The following is a 20,932-nucleotide window of genomic DNA, read 5'->3' on the forward strand; positions in this document are numbered from 1 at the left end:
TCCTACCATTAATCACATTCTTTGAACTACTTTCTTGATGATTGCCCAGGTTCAGTTTGAGTTACTGGGTACATTTACTTCATCTGTACAATCAATGATGTGTCTTTGAGGTTAATGTCAATACAGAAATGAATTTCTATATGCAGAAGCTGTTCAGCATTCCAGGTGTATAGATTCTTTCTTTCAAAGTTTTATTCTATGCAAAAACAAAACAAGAATATTTGACTGAGATTAAAAATAACAACAAAACCGAGGATATGACCCACAGTTGTCATTCAGCCATGATAGCCAGTCAACTGTAAATAGATTCACAATAAGCCATTCTTTTCCATTCTAGCTCAAGATATGAAATATCAAACTGTAGAGTCCTTTGAAATGGAATCCAACTCTGAGAGTGAAGAAAGCAAAAAGGGTTGTGTTTTTGCTTATCCAGTCAGTTTCTGAGTGACTCAAAAAGACAAAGGGGAGACTAATAAATGCTTAAGTTATCTATTAGTTTAGCAAAATGTATTTAGATCATTGGGTAATATATATTGCATTGATACTAAGTTAAAACTATATCCAAGGTATTCTACCACAAAACTTATAATATACAAATACACCCTAACATCAAAAGAAAGCTTAATGATCATGACACAAAAACTTCTACACGAATCTTCACAGCAGCATTTTCCTAATAGCCAAAAGGTAGAAATACTCAAATGTCCATCAACTGATGAATAATATGGTATATCCATATAATGGAATATTATTTGGCAATAAAAAGGAATGAAATACATAGGGACAAAAAGTAGGTCAGTGATTACTTAAGGTTGGTTGGAGAGGGGAATGGAGTCAGGGGAATGGGAGACTGCTAATGAGCATGGGGTTTCTTTTTGGGGTGATAAAATATTCTAAAATTGGACAGTCATGGCAATTGCATATTTCTGTGAATATACTAAAAATTCACTGTATACTTTAAATGGGTGAATTTTATAGTATGTGTAAATATCTCAATAATGCTGTTTTTATAAAAATGAGTGATGTGTAGAGATGTGCAAAAATTAAATGCAGAAGTATAAAAAAGCCCATTGGACTCAAATAAAACCCTTGATAAAGAGACTTCACACAGGGAAGATCCAAGGTAACAGAATCTGGGTTTCTCCATTAAAAGCACAGGCATCCAGTTCTTATCTCTATCCTGAGGCACAAAGAAAAAACAGCCCTCCCCTTCTGGCTTTGTTCTTGCTAAAAAACTGAAAATCTAACCAATCAATGTTCCTGATAAAAAATCTGGGTGTTCGGATATTACTGCCAATATGCTTCAAGAGAAAATACACTTCATAAATTCAATTGTTTAAATTCAGATTAATACCAGAATTTGTATTTATGATATACATTTTGAAAGCAAAGATACTATATTCTGAATTAAAGTAATTATAGTACTTAGATCATTTAGTCACTATGAATAATTACATGAGAAATGTTCCTTTTGTTTAATGACTAAATATTCATCCCAGGAAGTCAGAATGCAATTAAATTTAATAGAAGTAGATTAGACTAATGCAAATGTACTAATGCAAAAACACTTAAAGCTATATATTTAAACATATCAAAATCTATGAAATAAAAGATTAAAGTTGCTATGAAAACTAAGTAATCCTCAGTACATGTATATAATTGGTTAAACGTAATAATTGAATTAGCAATCCCAACTCAGATCACGAGCAATGTAGGTAACTTCATTTACACAAAACCATTTAATTGTTGACTTTCCATGTGCTCACTATTGTGCTGTGCTTTGAAGATACTAAGAAGAACAACACTGACAGTTTTCTTTTTAAAAAACTGGTTCATTCAACACGTGTTTATTGAACACAACTTCATATAGGATGTGATTTTGCATTCACATTTTGAAGAGACTAAAAGGTTCAGAAAATCACTATGCAAGTTAACACAGTTATTCATATGGTATAATTTCTCACAGGTGCCATAAGAGCCTCCACAACTGTCACTAGTTACTTGGTTGTCCTTCAGCCCTGTGTGGCTATTTGAGTAGGATCGCTATCTGATTTGAACACATTCTTACGTTCTTGATATACTTGTGAAGCAAAGTTCTCAACTACACTAATTAGTGCCATCTTTCCTTGGTGCTGATTTGACATTATGCTTCTCACCTCTTACTCAAAAGAAACTGAACCCTGCTCCACACATTACATAAAAACTGCTCAGTCCTAAATTCCACCTAACTGGTATCACTGTAATGTTAACACATCCATTACACATTGTTCAAAATTTAGAGCACACCCAGGGAAGAGCCTGCTGCTGAATGGCTAAGAATCACAATGCTAACATTTCTGAATGGTGATTATGTGTACTATTCAAAGCACTTAACACGTTATCATTTAAAATCCTCACAACACACTATAGACAGGTATCATTTATCATCCGCATTTTACAAATGAGGCAGAGAGGTTCCATCATTCGCTCAAGTTTATACAGCTAATAAGTGGTGGAGGCAGGATTAGAACCCAGGTGGCCTTAACTCCAGAGCCTGTGCTCTTAACTACAGTTATCACCCCACAGTCCCTGACCTAAGGGAGCTCACAGACTAGAGATATATGTCTCATTTATAATATAATTTGATAGTGGCTGTAATAGAGGAATGTGACAGGAGCACAGAAAAAGGGCTTAAGGAAATGGACAAAGCTTTCCAGGGAGAAGAAACAGCATTCTGTATTTCAAACATTCCAGGTATAAACTTCCCAAGAAATGTAGTTTGTTTTAAGAATTAAAATGAAAGACACACTAGAATACTGAATCTAAATTCACTTTCCAAATTCCAGGTCTATGTAAATAGAAACTTCACTCCCACAATGACTGTTCGTTACCTTTTAGATAACATTTTTTAAAAAGTTTTTTTTTTGTATAATGGCTTTTGTTTTCTTTCTAATTTGTGACAATTACTTAGATTTTCTTTAATGTCTGTCAATAGAGTTTACAGTTTTTTCCATAAAGATTTCGCAAAATTTTTGTGTTTAAACCCTTAAGTACCATGGGGAAGGTTATGTTCTTAAAACATGTTATATTTTAATTGTTTCTGGTGTATAAGATACAATAGGCTTTTGTTTTTATATAATGGTTTTATAAAAGGTGCTATTACAACATTGGTGCAGTGTGTTCAACACTACCATTCTCCAATCAGAGAGCACCACGTGGACCAAATGTGTATTGTGTGTCGTGTTTAAATGAACTCTGAACATTTGCTTTATGGATGTACACCAACCAAGAGGGATAAAGGGAAAACACCAACAGAAATTCTTCAAAACTTCCACATGATTGAAAATGCTCTCATGTTTACGCTATGACTTGACTTTTAAGTGCAGTTTGAGTGTAAGATAATTTAAGCCCCCTAAAGGCTGAAAAATTAGTGAAGAAAAAAGTGCGGCAAGAATGCTCCTTTCAAAAAACGACTCTCTCACATTCCACAGCTACCACCCACTCACACCCTCCCTTCTTCCTTTGATAAACACAATAAAGTTTCACTACATTATGTTTGTTATACAATCTGTATTTATTTACTTCCAATTTGTTAATTACTAAAACTTAATTTCCTTGTCAGTTGATATATTTTTCTACCTATGAAATTTGTTTGGATACCTTAGGTTGGGATGGATGCATCATAGTTTCTCCTACTAAAAATAATAAAAATCGGAGGGGTTGTCTAGCTCAGTGAATGCTTAGCATGTACAAGGTCCTGTGTTCAATCTCCAGTGCCTCCCCTAATAAATAAATTAATAAATTAATAAAAATCGTTTTCATTTAATGGCAGAATTTCCCAGAAACACATTAAGGACAACACAAAGATTAGTGTATTCAAGTACTGTTTCTATGAAACATGTCCCTTCAAGAGATGTGTGGTGCCTCCCTATAAAATCCAAAATCCTCCTCCTAAAATCTAAACCAAATCTCAAATCTTTGAGAAGCAACTGCCTTGATATATTTTACATACAATAAATTGCACCATTTTCGATCACAGTTTAACGAGTTTTCACAGATGTCTAAAATTGTGTAACTGCCATCATAATTAAGATATAGAATATTTCCATCAACCCAAATTGTTCCCTTGTGCCCTTTTGCAATCAACTCCAATATTACCCTAGTCCTAGGTTACCACTATTCTACTTTGTCACTATGGATTGGATCTGCCTTTTCTTGAATTTCATATGAATATCATATACTAGGTACTCCTCAGCATAACATACTGATATCCAACCATACTGCTACCTGTATCAGTAGCCTGTTCCTTTTTAGCACTGAGCAGTATTCCACTGCATGGGTATACCACAAATTGTTTGTTTATTCATTCACTGGTTGACAGATGTTTGGGATGTGTCCAACTAATGGTTTTTATGAATAAAATTGTCATAAACATTTTGTATAGTCTTTATGCAGATGTATGTTTTTATTTATCTTGAGCAAAAAAATTAGGAGTGGAATTGGTAGGTTATGTGGTAAATGTATGTCTAACATTGTAATAAATTGCCAAACTTTCCCAGAGGGGCTGTCCCATTAGCAATGCATGTATTCCGGTTGTTTCACTTATCTTCCCAGCATTTGCTTTCACAGTTTCATATTCACCTGAGATATACACAAAAAGGGAAGAAATGCTCACCAGTAATTATGCTTGAGAATCTGTAGAAGATATAAAAATTCTAAAAGTGTAAAAAAAGGCTGATCTTAGTGGAATTTAGATGAAAATTACTTAACTTTTCTGAGCATTGTTAATTGGCAGTATCACCAAGCTTTTCACAAGAGGGCAGCAAGACGCTTTCTAGCGTAATGAAAGTCCTATTTGAAAGGTATGATGGAATTTTAAGCTATTATATAATTATCAGGGCAATCTATAAAAACCTTACAAACACAGCTGATAAAGATTTCATGAGGTTCTGTACTCATTCACTTACTTTACAAGAGCTTATTAAGTTATCAAGGCAAATAACCTATAACAAAAAACCTTGATTCTCTCCTTCAAGGACTATATTTTGATAACAGAGAATATATTATAAGAATGTTTATAGTAGAACAAAACAATCATTAAATTAAACACCATTAAGACAAATATAATAAGGGCCATAATACAAGTAAAGAATAAGTACTCTAGCCAGTAAGGACTAGAAAATGCACGGCATGAAGCTTGAATTGGGCCTCAAATGTGAATGAGATGTGGACAAGTGGGAAGGAGGGGCCAAGGCATTCCAGATGGCATTTATGAAAAGGACAAAGACATAGGGTGGTGCTTTGGGAAGAGAAATGAGATATAATCTTTAGAAATACTCACAGCTAAAGATTCAAAAGAAAGCATACAGCCTGGAAGTACAGGTTCCCAGTCAGAGGAGTGTGCAAAGAGTAATGAGGCTAGAAAAGGCTATTAGATAAATGTAAAATCTGATATTTAATTTTTAAAAACTACAGGATAGGAGGGTGCACATGATTTGATAACTGAAAACCTTGGGGTTTTAGTTGATTTTCAAGTTCATTATGAGCTAACTCTGGGAGATGCAAGTGCTAACACACAAAAATCCTAGTTACTATTATTAGAAGCAGTTTCCAGCTCAAAGGAAGCAATATTGGATTGCTCAAGGATCAGTCCACAACTAGAGTGCTGTATTCAATTTTCATTGACATATTTTAAGAAAAATGTTGATGAACCAGAATCTATAACCAAAGAGAGAACTTGAATCTCAAAACTGCCAGAGCAGGAAGTTAAAGACTGGTTTTATTTACTTTTATCTTTCCCCTTCCACCCTCCTTTATCTTCTATATTCCAATTCTAGGCAATGGGAGCAAATCTACCAAGTCACCCATGTTAGAAACCTGGGAAGATCATGCTGGGTCCTTCTCTTTCACTCCCATCTTCAAATTGGTTGCAAAATCTTGTTGATTCTCTAACTCAAACATCCCAAGTCAGTCACACTTACTGCCTCACCACTGCTTTAGTTTAGGTCCCCTCCATCTCATCTCTGGATTATTACTGATAACCTAACTGATCTCCCAGTCTCTTACAAAACCACTCTCCACATGACAGCCAAAGCGATTTTTCTACAGCTAAATCTAACCATATTACTCCCTGGATTAAAAAGAAATCTTCAATTACTTCCAATAATCTTCAGAGCAATGTTGAAATCCCTTTTCATATTTACAAGGCCTCTGCCTGCCTCTTTATTTCTTTGTTCATCAGATATTAACTAAGCATTTATTATGTGCTAGGTCATGTGGATACAATGATGAAAAAGCCAGAAAAGGTACTGTCACTCACGGAGCTTACTAACAGACAACTTTATCGCCTGCTATTCTCTCAGTGCTCCAGCTACACAGGAACAACTAGCATTTCCTCAAATGTACCATCTGAATTCACACTTCTGTGCTTCTGCATATGATTCAAATTACTTAGACTGGCCCACAGTTTTTTCTGCATTCTTCCCCTCTTCTGTGTTCCTACACTGCTATATAGCCACCTGGCAAATTTTTACGTACTCTTCAAGACTGAGTTTCAGGTATCTCTTCTACGAAGCCTTTCCTGAAACCCTCACTCAGGCAGAGTTGATTATTCCCTTCTTTATGTCAGCCATGAACCACACACAAACTTCATTTACACTTATTTGTTACATGTATGTCTCTCACTGGGTGATGACTTATTCACAAATGTCTTACTTATTTTTAAGGTCCTAGAATCTAATAGTGTGCAAGGCATAGTATAAGCTCAATTAATAACTGCAAAACAATTGAATTACATGATTGGTTACATGAATGAGTTTATTAAAAGGGTACTATGATAGATTTCTTCAAATACACTGAACTATTTATATATGAGAGAAATTTGCACTTTTTAAATGTTACCTCTGACATCTTAAGTAACAACTACATTTGTATGGTTACAAATTAAGAGAAGTAGGAGAAAGAGGAGAATTCTGTGGGATAACTTTAATTGTCCAACAGTGGAAATGAATTTCCTACCACTGGACATGTTGAATTGGATGCTGGAGGAGATCAGACTACTGATGCTGGAGAGAGAGGAAACAAACATAAAAAAGGTTGCAGGTTCCTTAGAAAGCAACCAGAAAATAGAAATTAGAATACAGAGAAAAGAGGGGACAATCCTTGGATAAGGATACTTCTTGGAATTAGGAAAAAGGATGAGAAAACAGATAAAGAACATAGGTACTAAGAGAAAGGCAGAGAAGAAGGTTCATTTAAGATAATCTAGGTATTCCTGGTAAAATAGGAACTTCTCTTGAAAGGAGAGAAAAAAAATTATCCTGAGAATGTAGGAAGATATTTTAGAATCAGTCACTGAGGTAAGGCTTAAGTCAATGAGACATCCCAGACATGAACATCTGTTTTACTTTCAAGGGTCAGTAAAATAGGCAATTTTATATTTCTGTTCAAATTTTAACATCCCTCTCTGTCCAGAAATTCTTCCTATTACCTAACCCAAGTCATTCAGATTTTGAGTGAAGTATATTTCCTTTTACTCTAAATCATGTTTGAAAAACTAATTAATTTTTCTATCAGAATATTTACTAGTTTAAGGCAGGTACAAATAGCATTGCTACACCTATTAATAAATAGCAACTGTTACAACAGGGAGGACAGAAATACTTAAAAATGGAACAATTCAACATGGAGACTAGTTTATTTTATAGATCTTCTGTTGAAAGCAAAAAGAATAGAATCCTTAATTCTTAACAGTTGAAAAGAATAGAGATCACCTATTTTAAAACTCCCTCCTAATCTTAAACAGTATCTGGTAACTTTCTAGTGCTGGTCACAGAGTTCTGCCTAAGAGTTCTCTGGGATGGAAAATTTGGTATTTTTTGAGAGTCCATTTAATCTGGACATTTGGAAAGTTCATCCTTAATACTGTGGTAAAACCCAAACAAACAAAACCAAAACAAATAAACCTCTTTCTAACTCCTCCGCGTAGTTCCTAACTCTGTCCTCTGGAATAGGACATGGATAAATACCCATGGTTAGTCATCCAAATTATTCAGACCAAATGAGATGTAATGAATCTAATCAAAAGTAAGGAAAAATATGTGAGGTATTAGGGACAACTAAGTCAATAGACAGTTGTCCCCTGAATACTTTAAGAGCAATAAAACTAACCCCTTATCATCTTTCTTGACACTAGGATTCTGTTCAAACCCAAGGGGTTTATAAAATTTATGTTTTTTTTTAACTTACAGATATTCAGTATTTCTTCAGATGAAACACACAATAAGGAGAAATAGCATGTGATTCCAAAGCCAAACATGGACGATCCATTAAAAAGACAAGTGACAGCTCAACCCTCTCTCCAGGAACATTTGTCACCTATGCCTTTATCCTTTAGGGATTTGAGTTGAATGACATTTGCTGTAGGTTGATAATTAGTTTTTCTTTCTTCCTTTTTCATTTTTTTTTTAAAGCATAGGACGCCAATGTTGGCTTCTTCCCCATGAGAGACACTAGCCTGAGTGGTCTGGGGAATACACGCCTTGATCAGATTTGCACTATGACTCCTGAATGCATGAGCTATCCCAGCAACACCTGCTCTCCTGACAGGCCACCTGGGACTGGCAGAAAAAGGATCCATCAATTCCATTCTCCCTAGAGAGATCACCTAGACCTAGTGTTAAATGTACAGTTCAATGTCATGTTAAAAAGTAAAATTCCATCCACCAAAACCTACCAGTTACCAGAGATCAATATTTAGAAGACTCTAATAGTGGAAATTAGCATAAAATTTAAATTTAATTTTTTCCCCAATTGTACTGTAATCCAACAAAATACTCAGAAAAGTACCACTTATATCAAGGGTGGAAAGATGGGAAGCAGTGAATGAAATTCTTTAATCAAGTCGTGTCAGCAACATACTGCTAAGGGTTTGTGTTTCAGGTTCTACTTCTCATCATGGGGTAGAAATATAGTTGCTTCCAACTCCAAAACTGTGAATCACTTATTTTGGATTATAGGAAGTTTGGGCATGCAGATTTTACACCATAAAAACTGAAAGTATGTAACCAATCACATTTTCATTTCAAGTAATTAGCTTCCTTTTCATCAACAAAGAGATATATACATCTTTTATTTTTGTCCTATTCATATATTTATTCTTTTGGCTTCCATTTATTTTCCTATTAAACATTATTTAACTTTGCTTCTCTAAATGTTACAACATCCAGTCTCTGTCTTTTTACTACCTATTTTATCTATTTTTAATAAATTTTTTAAAAAAATTAAAAGTCATTCATGAACATGTTTCAAAAATCAAATAATTCTATAAGGTTTGTTATGAAAAACTGCAATTCACCTTTAAGTCCTTCTCAGTGGCAACCATTCTCACTCTGTTTAGCTGATTATTTTATATCCCTCTACATCTCCAAGTGACTAAATAATATGCTTGTATTACTATTTTTCGATGTTTCAATTTGAGGCATTATCTCTTGACTTCCCCCAATGTAGAAAGTGATGAGTTAGCTCCTTTTCCCATCCCTCTGCCTTAATTCCTCACAATACATATGCAAGCATCCCATCTCTTATCTTCTCAGCATTATATATTATAACTTCACCTAGATCAATATCCACTTTTTACATTAGTATGATTATATACACTATTTACAGCTAAGCCATGTAATAAACTATGATTACCTTTCCTTCCTTGCATATTTTTTTTTATTTTTTCTGAGTTTTTTAGGTTGCTTAGTTTTCTGTGTATTTATTTCTAAGTCAGCCATAGAGTCTATATCTACCTGTTGTCTAAATCTTAAGATATTGAGATGTATCTTGTAATTTATCAATTTCATCTTCCTGAAGAAGTCTCCAAGATGGTCTGTCATCTGTGCACAGTAATCACCCTGGATTCCTCCTCTCTCACTTGTGCTCTGTATCCCATTTCATCTTTCTTAGCTTATTCCCTCACCTGATGATGCATGACTTCTGCTAGTACAAGAGAGTTTATGGGAGGCCGACTTTTTGAGATCTTCCATGTCTAAAAATGTCTTCATTTCATCTTCACTTGATTTGGCATTCTAAATTGAAAATAATTTTCCCTCATTAGTTTGAAGATATTGTTCCAATGGTCTCCAATGTTGAAGACATTCTGATTTCCATCCTTTGTATGAAATTTGCTTTTTGTCTTCTCTAGAAGCTCCCAGGATTTTCTCTTTTTCCTCAGAGTTCTGAAATCATGAAATGATGTGCCTAGGATTAGGTCTATTTTCATGTGTTTTGGTGGTACCTGTCAGGACTTTTCAGACTGGAAATGTATTTCCTTCAATTTTGGGAAGTTTTTTTTTGAAGTACTTAATTTATGATTTCCATTCTGTTTCCCTTTTTCTCTCTGGAATTCCCATTATCCAGATTTTTGGCTTTCCTCACTTTAGTATTGTTTTTTCTTAGGTCTCCTAAATTCACATGCCTACCAGCTTCCAAAATTTTGCTGTTGTTGACCTTTTTCCTATTTTCTCCTTGAGGACTTTTATCTTTTTAAAAAAAAAAAACAAAACTTGTTTTAGTAGGGATTGGTAAGGGAAAGCAAATGTGTGCATTAAAACCATCATCAACCTGTAAGCATTCTCTTCCCCAGTTTATTTTCCACTAACAGATACTTCCAGCTTTCTCCATGACTAACTATTCTGTCATGCTCCCCACTCCTACCTTGGCTTTGTCTTTACATTCCTAATGTTAGTTATAGCCTTTCTAAAGAGCAAGAGACTGGATAGCTTCTGAAAAAGTAGCAGTGAAGGAAAAAACGTGTAAATACCTATCTGTTCTCTGATTGCTTTGAAGACTATGTTTCTACTTCTCATTCTGTAAATATGATTCCATCTATTCAACAGACATTTAGACAATACTGTTCTGTAATATACAACAGTAGTATAAATCATGGCCCCAGACAGCAAGGCTCTTAAAATTGAGAAGACAAGCATCTATAACAATTGGGTGCTAAAGGAAGTCAGGAACAGGAGGGCTCAATGTGGCTAAAAATAATTGGGAGAGAATAATACCAGTTCAAGAAAAATGAAATGGTTAGAAAAGAAATCAGGAGAATTTAATGAGGTTAAGAGGTTGGGAGAGCCACCTTCTATTCACATTCATGCTTTGTCTTCCAATTACTATCAGACTTTTTTTTAATTTTGAAAATTTGTTAAAATCTATTGATTACATAGTATTTATTAAACCCCTGGTGAAAGGTAGCCAACAGAATTTTGAGGGGCAGTTACAGCTAAGTCAAACATTGGCTTAGATGGTGAATGCTAGGTGGTGAATGCTACCCAGGCAACTGCGAAGGTTACAGGAGTACCCTGCTTTGAGAGAAATAAACATGCATTAACAAAATGAAACAAAAACTATGCAAAGTGAAATTATTTACTTTGTAAGATTTAACTTTTCACAAAGTTTTTACTCCCTATGCTAGTTATTTATTTATTGCCTCTCAGCTCCTAACTCCCCTTCTCTGCCCTGCTTTGTGGTACTGGCACTGGACCCTGTAGTAGGCTACATTTTTCCTCTGTCAAGTGGCTCGATGTTAACTTGCCAACAGAGAGGGCACTGATGGGGGACTGTAAGGCTAAAGCAGGAAGAAGGGATTTTTCTTCATTCTTACAATGCATGGTTTTTCGGTGCAGTGACAAGCACCAGGTTGGCACGTGGGGGTACCAGAAATGTTCACCTTGCCAACAGCTGCCCTCAGTTCAGTGCCCCCCTCCCCTCCGGCTGCAATTCTTCACCACCCCATGGGCAGCTGCTCCTATAGTTCACCAGCAGAGTACCCTCTCGAAGTAGGCAGTATGTCCTCTCTTCAGAGCGCTGGGTCTCTCCCTTGTGAAGATCTCTCTAAGTTTCTAAGTCCCTCTGTAGTTAAGTCTCCTGTCGGGGGAGTGGGGGGAGTGATGGTGGGTAGCAGCTTTCTGCAGTTCACCTCAGTCTTTTTTTTTTTTTTAAAAACTCTGTTATAAGTTAATCACATTTCATTTAGTTAATTCTCTATTTAAAAATTTCCCTGTTCCAAATTACCCCTGACTGGATTCTGGCTGATACAATCACCACAAAAGACCAAACACATGTGATACACCGAACACATGTGATAACAAGTAAAGCTGATTCCCTAGTCCTACCATTAAAAAATGAATTCTAGCAATTGCTGTTATAAATCTAGAGAAATTTCCCAACATCAATTCTGAATAAGACAACCACAAATAAAAGGTTACTCAAACCCACATGAGTACTAAGTACTAAAGAAAAAGAGTAAAGAATAAACTATTGCAGAGAAACTTTCGGATTTTGCTGTGATAAAATTACAAGATTAGTGGCTGACAAGAACCCAATAGATGAAAGAACCTGATTATAAGAAAGCTTTTAATACTGCTTCTCCTGGCATCTTCCTTGCAAAATTAATTAAAACTAGCCAGGATATATGAGTCTCATGAATTGAAAACTGGCCTCAAGACTGCAAGAAGTGATTATAAACTGCCTTAAATCACCTGAGGAAAGTGTCTGGTAGAATGTCCAGACAGTATTAGATTGGTTATAATCCAGTATTTCCATTAGTGCTTGGGAAAGTAAAGGGTAAGGTAATTACTGTTTAGTAGACATTAGCTAGAAGGGATTTGTGAAAACCAGTATGGTCTAAAGTATAAAAGATTTAGAAAAGTAAGAAAGACGTAAAAAAGGTAAACTCTCTTTCTTTTTACTATGAATAATTAATGTAAAAAGTAAATTTTACCTAGTGATCTCAAGACCCCCATATACATATAGACTACATAAAGTTGACAGGGAAAAATCAAAGGTTTTCATCTGGGTTATCTAAGAAGAGCAGCCACCTCTGGGGACCTAATTCCTTTCAGCCTATAGAGATTATAAACTCCGAGAGAGAAAAGTGTGTGGGTCTCTAAATAATCCTTTGTACAGCTACATCATACAGTGGTTGAGTTAATGCTAGAATTTCCTTTTCATGTGGATTTGTACATTTACAAACACATAGAAGCAGAGACAAAACAGGACAAGCAAAAGCTGCAGTAACACCAACAGCCAAACTTGAATTTTTGGAGATAAAGATATCACTTATGCCTCAATAAAGAGATTGCCTAAACCCAGAAGTTATCTGGCCTCTTCCCTCTTCTGCATCTTCTGAGCACCTACATGTGTGTCGGACACTGAGGACCCAGTGGAGAACAAAGCAGACACTTTAACAAGTAATTGCAATACTGATTTAGGAGAGGAGGAAGTAGACGGTGCTGGACGAGCATACGTCAGGGGAAGGGAGTGAAGGTAGGAATTATCTAGTCTAGGGGTCAGGTGTAGCCTTCCAAAAAAACTGACATTTAAGCTAAGTCTGGAGTTTGTTCTAGTCCCTGTGTGTGCTCCTTCTTAAGGGAATGAATTTTCAACGGTAATTTCTTGCTATGAGACAGAAGACAGTCTGGGGCTTGTCCTCAAATTGCCTTCATCCAGTCCAAAGGGGTCCTGGCGTTTTTCCTTAAGAAATTCAGGGCTCTAAAAATGCTAGCAAGTCACAATTTAGCTAGGAAAGGGCTGGATTAAGCTCCTTCCCCACCCATACCCAGACAGCTATCCTGTGCTTCATGCTTCGTTCTAGTAGTTAGCTGCATAAGGGGAAGACAAGCACTGACCTTAAGTGACTACATGGCAGCGCTAAGCAGGCCTCAGGAGAGCAACAAGGGCCAGGAACAACTTCCTCAGTTGTCATGGTCAGGGGACTTAGGCCACGCTCAGTAAGCAAGTTTAGGAGCAGAGGCTTTGGAACCACACAGGCCTGAGTTCTAGTCCCAGCTCTGTCATTCAATACCTTGGGCAAGTGATCCCTTTTTTCTCCATCCGTACAATGAGAATAATAACAGTAGCTAAGCCCCCACAGGAGTGGAACCAGGATATGGCTAAGGATCTGGGCACAGCGCCACACACATACCAGGATATGTTAGCTGTGAATGTTAATAAAAAACAAGAATTTGATGGACCATACCTATCAGGATCTGAAGGAGTGTATACATGTTAATTTGCACATACCTAAATTGTTTATTAAGCCCATATGTAGCTAAGTTAAAGTGATGTCTTAGAATTTCCCACAGGCAAACAGGATACAAGTTGAAAAGGAGTATCTCTCATTGAGAAAAAAATGTGACAATGAGTATATATATGTTCATGTATAACTGAAAAATTGTGCTCTACACTGGAATTTGATACAACATTGTAAAATGATTATAAATCAATAAAAAATTTTAAAAACCCATAAACTCTTTTATGTTATTATAAAAAAAAGAAAAAGAAAAAAAAAAGAAAAGGAGTATCTTCCAGACAAGCAGTACTTTTTCTTACATTCTCTATTCTGGTTAATAAAATTAAAAACTACTCAAATTAGAAACTGACAGTCATTTGTAACTCTGACATCACTACATCTTCTAAAACTGGTCTCTCTGCCTCTAGCGGTCCACCAGTGGTCCACCTGTAATGTGCCAGACACTAAAAAGAGAGAGAGAGAGAAATACAGTGACAAACAAGTCAACAGCCCCTGTTCTCAACTGTCAGGGTGCTCTTCCTAAGAGGTCAGTCAATGTCACCTCCCTGCTTACTGTTTTTCAGTGGCCACACAGCCTTCAGACAACACCGTGGCTCATACGTATAATCAAGCTTCTTAGTTTGATCATCAAGATACCTCTGAAGTTGAAACAACGAATTGGGAACATTTGCAAAACCATCTGGTAAATGATGCACAAAATTCTGAGACTAAGAAGTTTTACACTTTTTTTTCCATGGGAAATCCTCAAAGTACAGAACTCACACTGAGTGATAACAAAAATTTAACTCCGCCTGGAGGAATAGGGAGACATTACAAGGAGAGGGTGGGATTTGAAACAGCCTTGAAGGATAAGCAGAAGTTTTCCAGATAAAATCAGAGAGAAAGGGAAAGGCTAGCTCAACATTAGGAAAGTCCTTTGGTGAAGGCCTGAGGAATGCGAATTTTATCTTATAGAACCCAAGGAGCCGAAGAACTTTAATAAGTAGAAGTATGACATAATTAGGTTTGTTTTTTAATAAGTATCTGCGGTAGCAGAGGATAGACTTTTTTCACCATTGGCCATGGCAAGTAACAAGGCCACACATCTAACAGATGCTCAATTAATACTTGTTAATTGACTGACGTCTTGGGAAAGGGTTATCAGAACTGTAGATTGACGTATAAACAAGGGTTAGTCCAAAAAGCCAATCCTGGGTGTTCACATAAAGAAACAACAGTATTTAGGGCTTAATGCTTGTTTTTTGTTATTGTTCAAAAGGGGTAAAGTATTATGATCTGTAACCAAATGATGCCAATTCTTCTTTTTCTACATTAATATGACTTTATCTGGCTTAAAACAGGAGGACAAAGCAAATCAATAACCTTATCTAGAGGAAATAAAGCCAAGTAAAATTGCATCTAAAACATCAATGTTTATTTCAGTCTGTAAGCCCTTTTCTTGCTTGGCTGTACAGTCTCCAATCATCCCTGAAATACAAGCGATTGGGCTCTTCTGGACCCACCAGTTAAGGGGAGGGAACATTTATCTACCGTCAATTCATGGGACACTAATCTCCTTCCCACTTCTCTGATTACAAGCAAGCAGGATGCTAGAGGAAAGGCCTCAACAGAAGCTTTAAAAATAAATAAATAAACCCAGCCCCTTCTGCTCCAGGAATACAGAAAAGATTGGCATTAATACAAGAGAAAGTGATCTGCCCAAACAAAATCCAATCTGAAGGAGGAGCAAACCCACAAGCTAGTCCAGCATTATTGCTAGGAAGATAGCACACTTGTTAAAAATGTATATTTTAATTTTCTGTATTGCAAAAGGCCCCAATTTGCCCAGGGATCTAGCTAAGCTGCCATTTTCTACTACGACAGGGTCTAATCTTTATTTAATGGATTTAGCATCTATCTTTACTAGAGTGGTCTCTAAGGAAAAGGGGAGGGGAGAATGAAGGGGCAGAAAAGAGATGATCAGATCCCCCCTCCCCCTTTCATCCATCCGGCGCTCATGTTTGTGTTCAAAATTCAATTACCTCCTTATTGATACTTCACAGAGATATTTAAGCTGCAAACATGAAGCCCTGATTTCCCAAGGGGCCATGCCCCTCTCTATTTCACTGCTCTGCTTCCCCCTGGGTGAATTCCTGAGGCGTCCATATTAATAGGTAATCAGTCACAATTCATTTATTAAACAGCAAGCAAGGTTTATCAGCCTGCCCTGATTAGCCCGAAGAAACCACTGAATTCCTAATTTATTTATGGAAATGTAAGTGTCTTTTTGAATTCCTTTCAGGAGCTGCAGGGGTGCTGTGGTCTTAGCATACTGCAATCTAACAGGCAGCACAAGCAGCAGACAAGCTTTCCAGGAAGAAGAGGGGCTGCTGCCACCAGAAGGCACACAGCCAGGGACATACACTGCAGAAAATCTTCTCTTGACCATGGGATTTGGGTCCACATAATCCTTGGATTAGTACTTATTTGATTGCTTTCTGTTTACATAAAAGAGTTTGAAATGTTGTCACTAGGCAGCCATTACTATCCACTGTAACAAAAATCAGTCTCGGGGATGCTGCTTTTTGATTGGCAGAAAAGTGGCGCTTAATGGAGTAGAATTGAGGCCCTCAGTGAGTTAAAAGACAATCATTCTTAGCAGAGTTAAAACCAGCACCAGACTGGAATACAAACCAAAACCACTAAAATACTTTTCGAGCATTCATTTTAGATTAGTAACTAAACCAGACCCCGTTTTAATCTTACAGTGTTCTAGGCTGCAGTGACAAAACAGCTTTGTGTGTAATTTTTAAAATTCCAATCAATAATAATTCATCCAAAATTGCCCATTACTAATTAAAAGGCCAATACAAATTAAATAAAGCTCTTAAGAGTAGCATTAAAACCCACGCTAACTGCCCCAATAGGTGCAATGAGAAAAAGACACTGTTTTAGAGACATGAGCAGATCACATAACCTAGACTCTTGCTTCCAGCTAGAATTAGGACTGGCTTCTTCTGAAAAATAATAACATATAAAAAAATTTTTTTAATGTAGCCAATGTTTCAATGCCACAAAGAATGCTGTTAATGCTATCTTTGTATGGGTTATCCACAGCCAGTATTTTCAAATCCTAATCTGTCTTCCTCATATAGTTCACTATGATTAAGAGCAGCCTTCCCTGCACATAACCTACTGTATGAAGTGAAAGACAAACCATAATTGTGAGAAAAACATCAAATCCCAATTGAGGAACATTCTACAATGTACCTGACCAGTACTCTTTTAACTGTTAAGGTCATCAACAACCAAAAGTCTGAGAAACTCATAGCCAAGAGGAGACTGTGAGAAGATATGACCACTAAATGTAATTATGCTATCCTGGAGGGGACCCTGGAGCAGAAAAAGAACATTAGGGGAAAACTAGGGCAATCTAAATAAAGTATGGAAAAAAAGTGAAAAGGAAAAAAAAAAGTAAAGTCCACTAATTAAAACAAATGTATCATAATCATAATAATAGGGGAAACTAGGTGTGGGTTATATGGTAACTCTCTTTCATAATCTTCCTGTGAATGTCTATAAACTGTTCTAAAATTAAAAATTAATTTAAAAAGCAGAAAGTGACGATTTACAGACTAAACTAGAAAGTGGCCAAAACATGAATAAGTAATTTTTATATTTTTACAAGAGAAAGTTAGAGATATACTTTTGAAAAATCATTTTTCATTAACATTTAAAAAATACTGAAACATTAGTAAATGAAAAATTTCATATATCTTTGTTTCTACCTGACAAAAATAGCAAAAATATATTTAGTTATTAGTATTTATTGACTTATCAGTTTTAAATGTATTCTTCAGAAAATGTCATCTCCATGCATGTTAATGACTGTTGTAATTACAATAAATGGGAACCCCTAAAATACACACACACACATAAATATATACAAAAAAGAAAAAAGGTAAACCAGTTGTAATGTTAAAATAAAATATAATTGAGAGGAGTATTTGTAAAGAAAATCAATATGTCCTCAAACCAATATTAACACTCTTTAGATTGTGTTAATGACTATTCCTCTCCTTGAGTCTGAATCACCAAGAAACAACTTGCATGTGCTCTGGTTAAAGAGGAAACACAGAGTGAAGTCAGGAGCACCAACTCTCCCCACTCTCAAATAAATAACTGCATGCATTAGAATTCTGTTAATAATTTCAAAGTAAAACATAATAACATTTGCTTTGAAGACTCAATGTCTTTATTTGAACTGCCCAATACATAAAAATACTATGTATGGCTCTGGCTTCTACAACACTAGCTGTGGAATAGTGAAAAATGAAATGCATCATGGCAGGAATAGCAATAACATATTATAAGAAACTGCTATAGGGTCAGAAGATTTGAGTCACAGCTCCTGGGCTAGGCCAGCCAGACCTTTGTGAACTATAAAATGCAGTCAATGGTCCAACTTACTCAAGTGCAGTTTTGAGGCTTTAGAAACTATGCCCTTAAAGCACTTAGCACAGTACCTATTAGTAGGTACTTATATAATTATGGCTGTTGAAACTATGTTTAACAATGTTTCTCAGCAGGTAGCTGATGACTATAGGCAGAAAACCTGAGGAAACAAAAAGTTAATTAAACAGTATAAAAACAACATAGAGTCATAGATAAACAAGTTTATACTGTATAGCACAGGGAACTGTATTCGATATCTTATAGTAGCTTCTGGTGAAAAGGAATATGTAAATGAATATATGCATATGCATGTATGACTGAAGCAATGTGCTGTACACCAGAAATTGACACAATGTTGTAGACTGACTATACTTCAATAAAAACAAAACAAAACAAAAATAACAGAGTCCATCTGTCAAATCCATTAACACAGCACCCTTGAAGACAATGCTCCTATCTGATCCACTCAACACCCCTATACGGAAGGCAAAGCAGGTATTTGTCACCTAATATTTCACAGATGAGAAAAAGAAAAATTAGGCAGGTTAAGTGATTCACCCAAGGTCAATAGTTAATAATGAGTAAAGTCAGGGCTTGAATAGTTCTTCTGATTCCAACTGCATTGGTCTTCTATTCGGCACGATAGGCGTGTTTTGTCCCTGGCTGATAACTCTTGACTTCTCTGGCATATTATTCTCTAATCCATGTCAAGTTCCTTATAACAAAAACCCCTACAATGCCACAAGATTTCTGAAGCCTAAAGCTTTCTTCAGGCACTACCATTTTAAGGAAATTTCAATATGAAAAGAGAGACTATTCAAATAGCATTTGATTTGTATTAAATTTACCAACAAAAAGAGTGGTCAATCACTTTAATTTTTCTTTTAATTCATGCTCAAGTACAACCTAACTTCCTCATCAATAAATTTCATTGACATCTTTGTCCAAAGCAGTTTGTTATTATCTCACTCTTGACAGATACATACTCCTAAATACCAGAGAGAAAAGGAAAAAAAGACATGACTTAAATCCTTCCTGAATATTCTATCCATTAACACCCACTTAAAGCATTACTGCATTAAACAAACTTCCTCTTGCAGGCTATCACTCTAGGATTTTTATGTGGGAAAATAAGTCCGCCGGATTTGTGGACTGTAAATCTTGTTGGTTCATTCAAAATAGTAATAATATGAAAGAACAAATGGAAAAAAAAATTAAAATGTTCTTTCTGGTCTGCTTGTCCTAGCATGTGACCCTTTATCAGTCCTACTGAAAGAAGTTGCTAAGAGTTACCCCCCCACGTACCCACATTTTAACTAAAAACTTCAAAGGGAACACTGCCATCTACTGAATCACATTCATCACCATTCTCTTTTTATTACAGTGATAACCTCATTTAATGACTCTCTGAGAACAACAATGTTAATACGAAGGATGTTTACACTAAAAGCAAACTTTTAAGGCACAAAAAGTTGTATACATTCAACAGCCACTCATGACAAAAATACCCTAGAAAACAATTCTTGTTATTCTTATCCAACATATCAAGCCTGCTCTAAGCAATATTTTGAAATCTAGGGGGTTGATTCTCTTCCTCTTCAACATTCTCTTTCTTAACTGGCTGGAAAATTACTAATGCTTGATAACCTTCTTTCGTCAGCATCCCATATGAAACCAGAAAGGCTGTAAGAGCTATCATTTCAATTTAAGGACGGGCTGGCAATTAGACTTTAGAGTGAATTAGTTTCAATGTTTATCTCAGTCACTGTCTATAAAAATTTTTTTTTTAATTAACGCTTTAAAGTATATCATATATACAGAAAAAAAGCACAAATCATAAGTATACATGTGAGGAATTTCACAAGATGAACACATCTGTGTAACAACCACATACATCTATATAGAGAACCATTGCCAGCATCCTAGAAGACCCCCTTCTTATGCCCCTTCCCAGCCACCACTATACTCACAATGCAACTACTATTTTCATCACCACAGATTGATTAGCTTTACTTGTTTTTGAATTTTATACAAATGATGTAGTATAATATGTACTTTTTTGTGTCTGGTTTCATCTGTCAGAGGTTATGTTCCAGAGACTCACGCATGTTGTTGCATGTAGCATTGGTTTGTTCATTTTCATGGTTATACAGTATTCTGTTATATTAATATACCATAATTTCATTTACTCATTCTACCATCAATGAACTTTTAGACTGTTCTAGTTTGGGTCTATTATGAATAGTGCCATTCTGAATATTTTCTATGTGTCTTTTGGTGTACAAATGTTTGCAACTCTATTTCTAGGATATATATCTACCACTGGAATTATTAGGTCATAGGTTATAAGTACGATCAGCTTAGTAGATACTACCTAACAGTTTTCCAAAATGGTTGTATGAATAGCCACATTCTATTTAAAGTCTCATATATTTCTCA

General features: G+C 35.8%; 1 protein-coding gene across 9 annotated transcripts in view; it reads right to left on the minus strand.

The window, feature by feature from the left end:
* The window catches only part of LIN52 (lin-52 DREAM MuvB core complex component), a 118,846-nt gene that overhangs the window by 46,026 nt on the left and 51,888 nt on the right, over positions 1-20,932 (minus strand). Inside the window, exon 6 of one of the 9 annotated variants that reach the window (XR_006727786.2) lies at positions 7-196. The exons of 6 other annotated variants lie outside the window; for them this stretch is intronic. Coding sequence is in view for 2 of the 3 variants with exons in the window: in XM_074365270.1 (XP_074221371.1) it covers positions 14,393-14,502 (110 nt within the window). In the remaining variant the exon portion in view is untranslated. Of the gene's footprint in view, positions 1-6; positions 197-219; positions 10,203-14,264; positions 14,503-20,932 lie in introns of those variants that run through there. 2 more of the 9 variants (XM_074365272.1, XM_074365270.1) reach the window with 2 other exon arrangements.

This window comes from Camelus bactrianus, chromosome 6 (genome assembly GCF_048773025.1).
Source record: "Camelus bactrianus isolate YW-2024 breed Bactrian camel chromosome 6, ASM4877302v1, whole genome shotgun sequence".
Lineage (NCBI taxonomy): Eukaryota > Metazoa > Chordata > Mammalia > Artiodactyla > Camelidae > Camelus > Camelus bactrianus.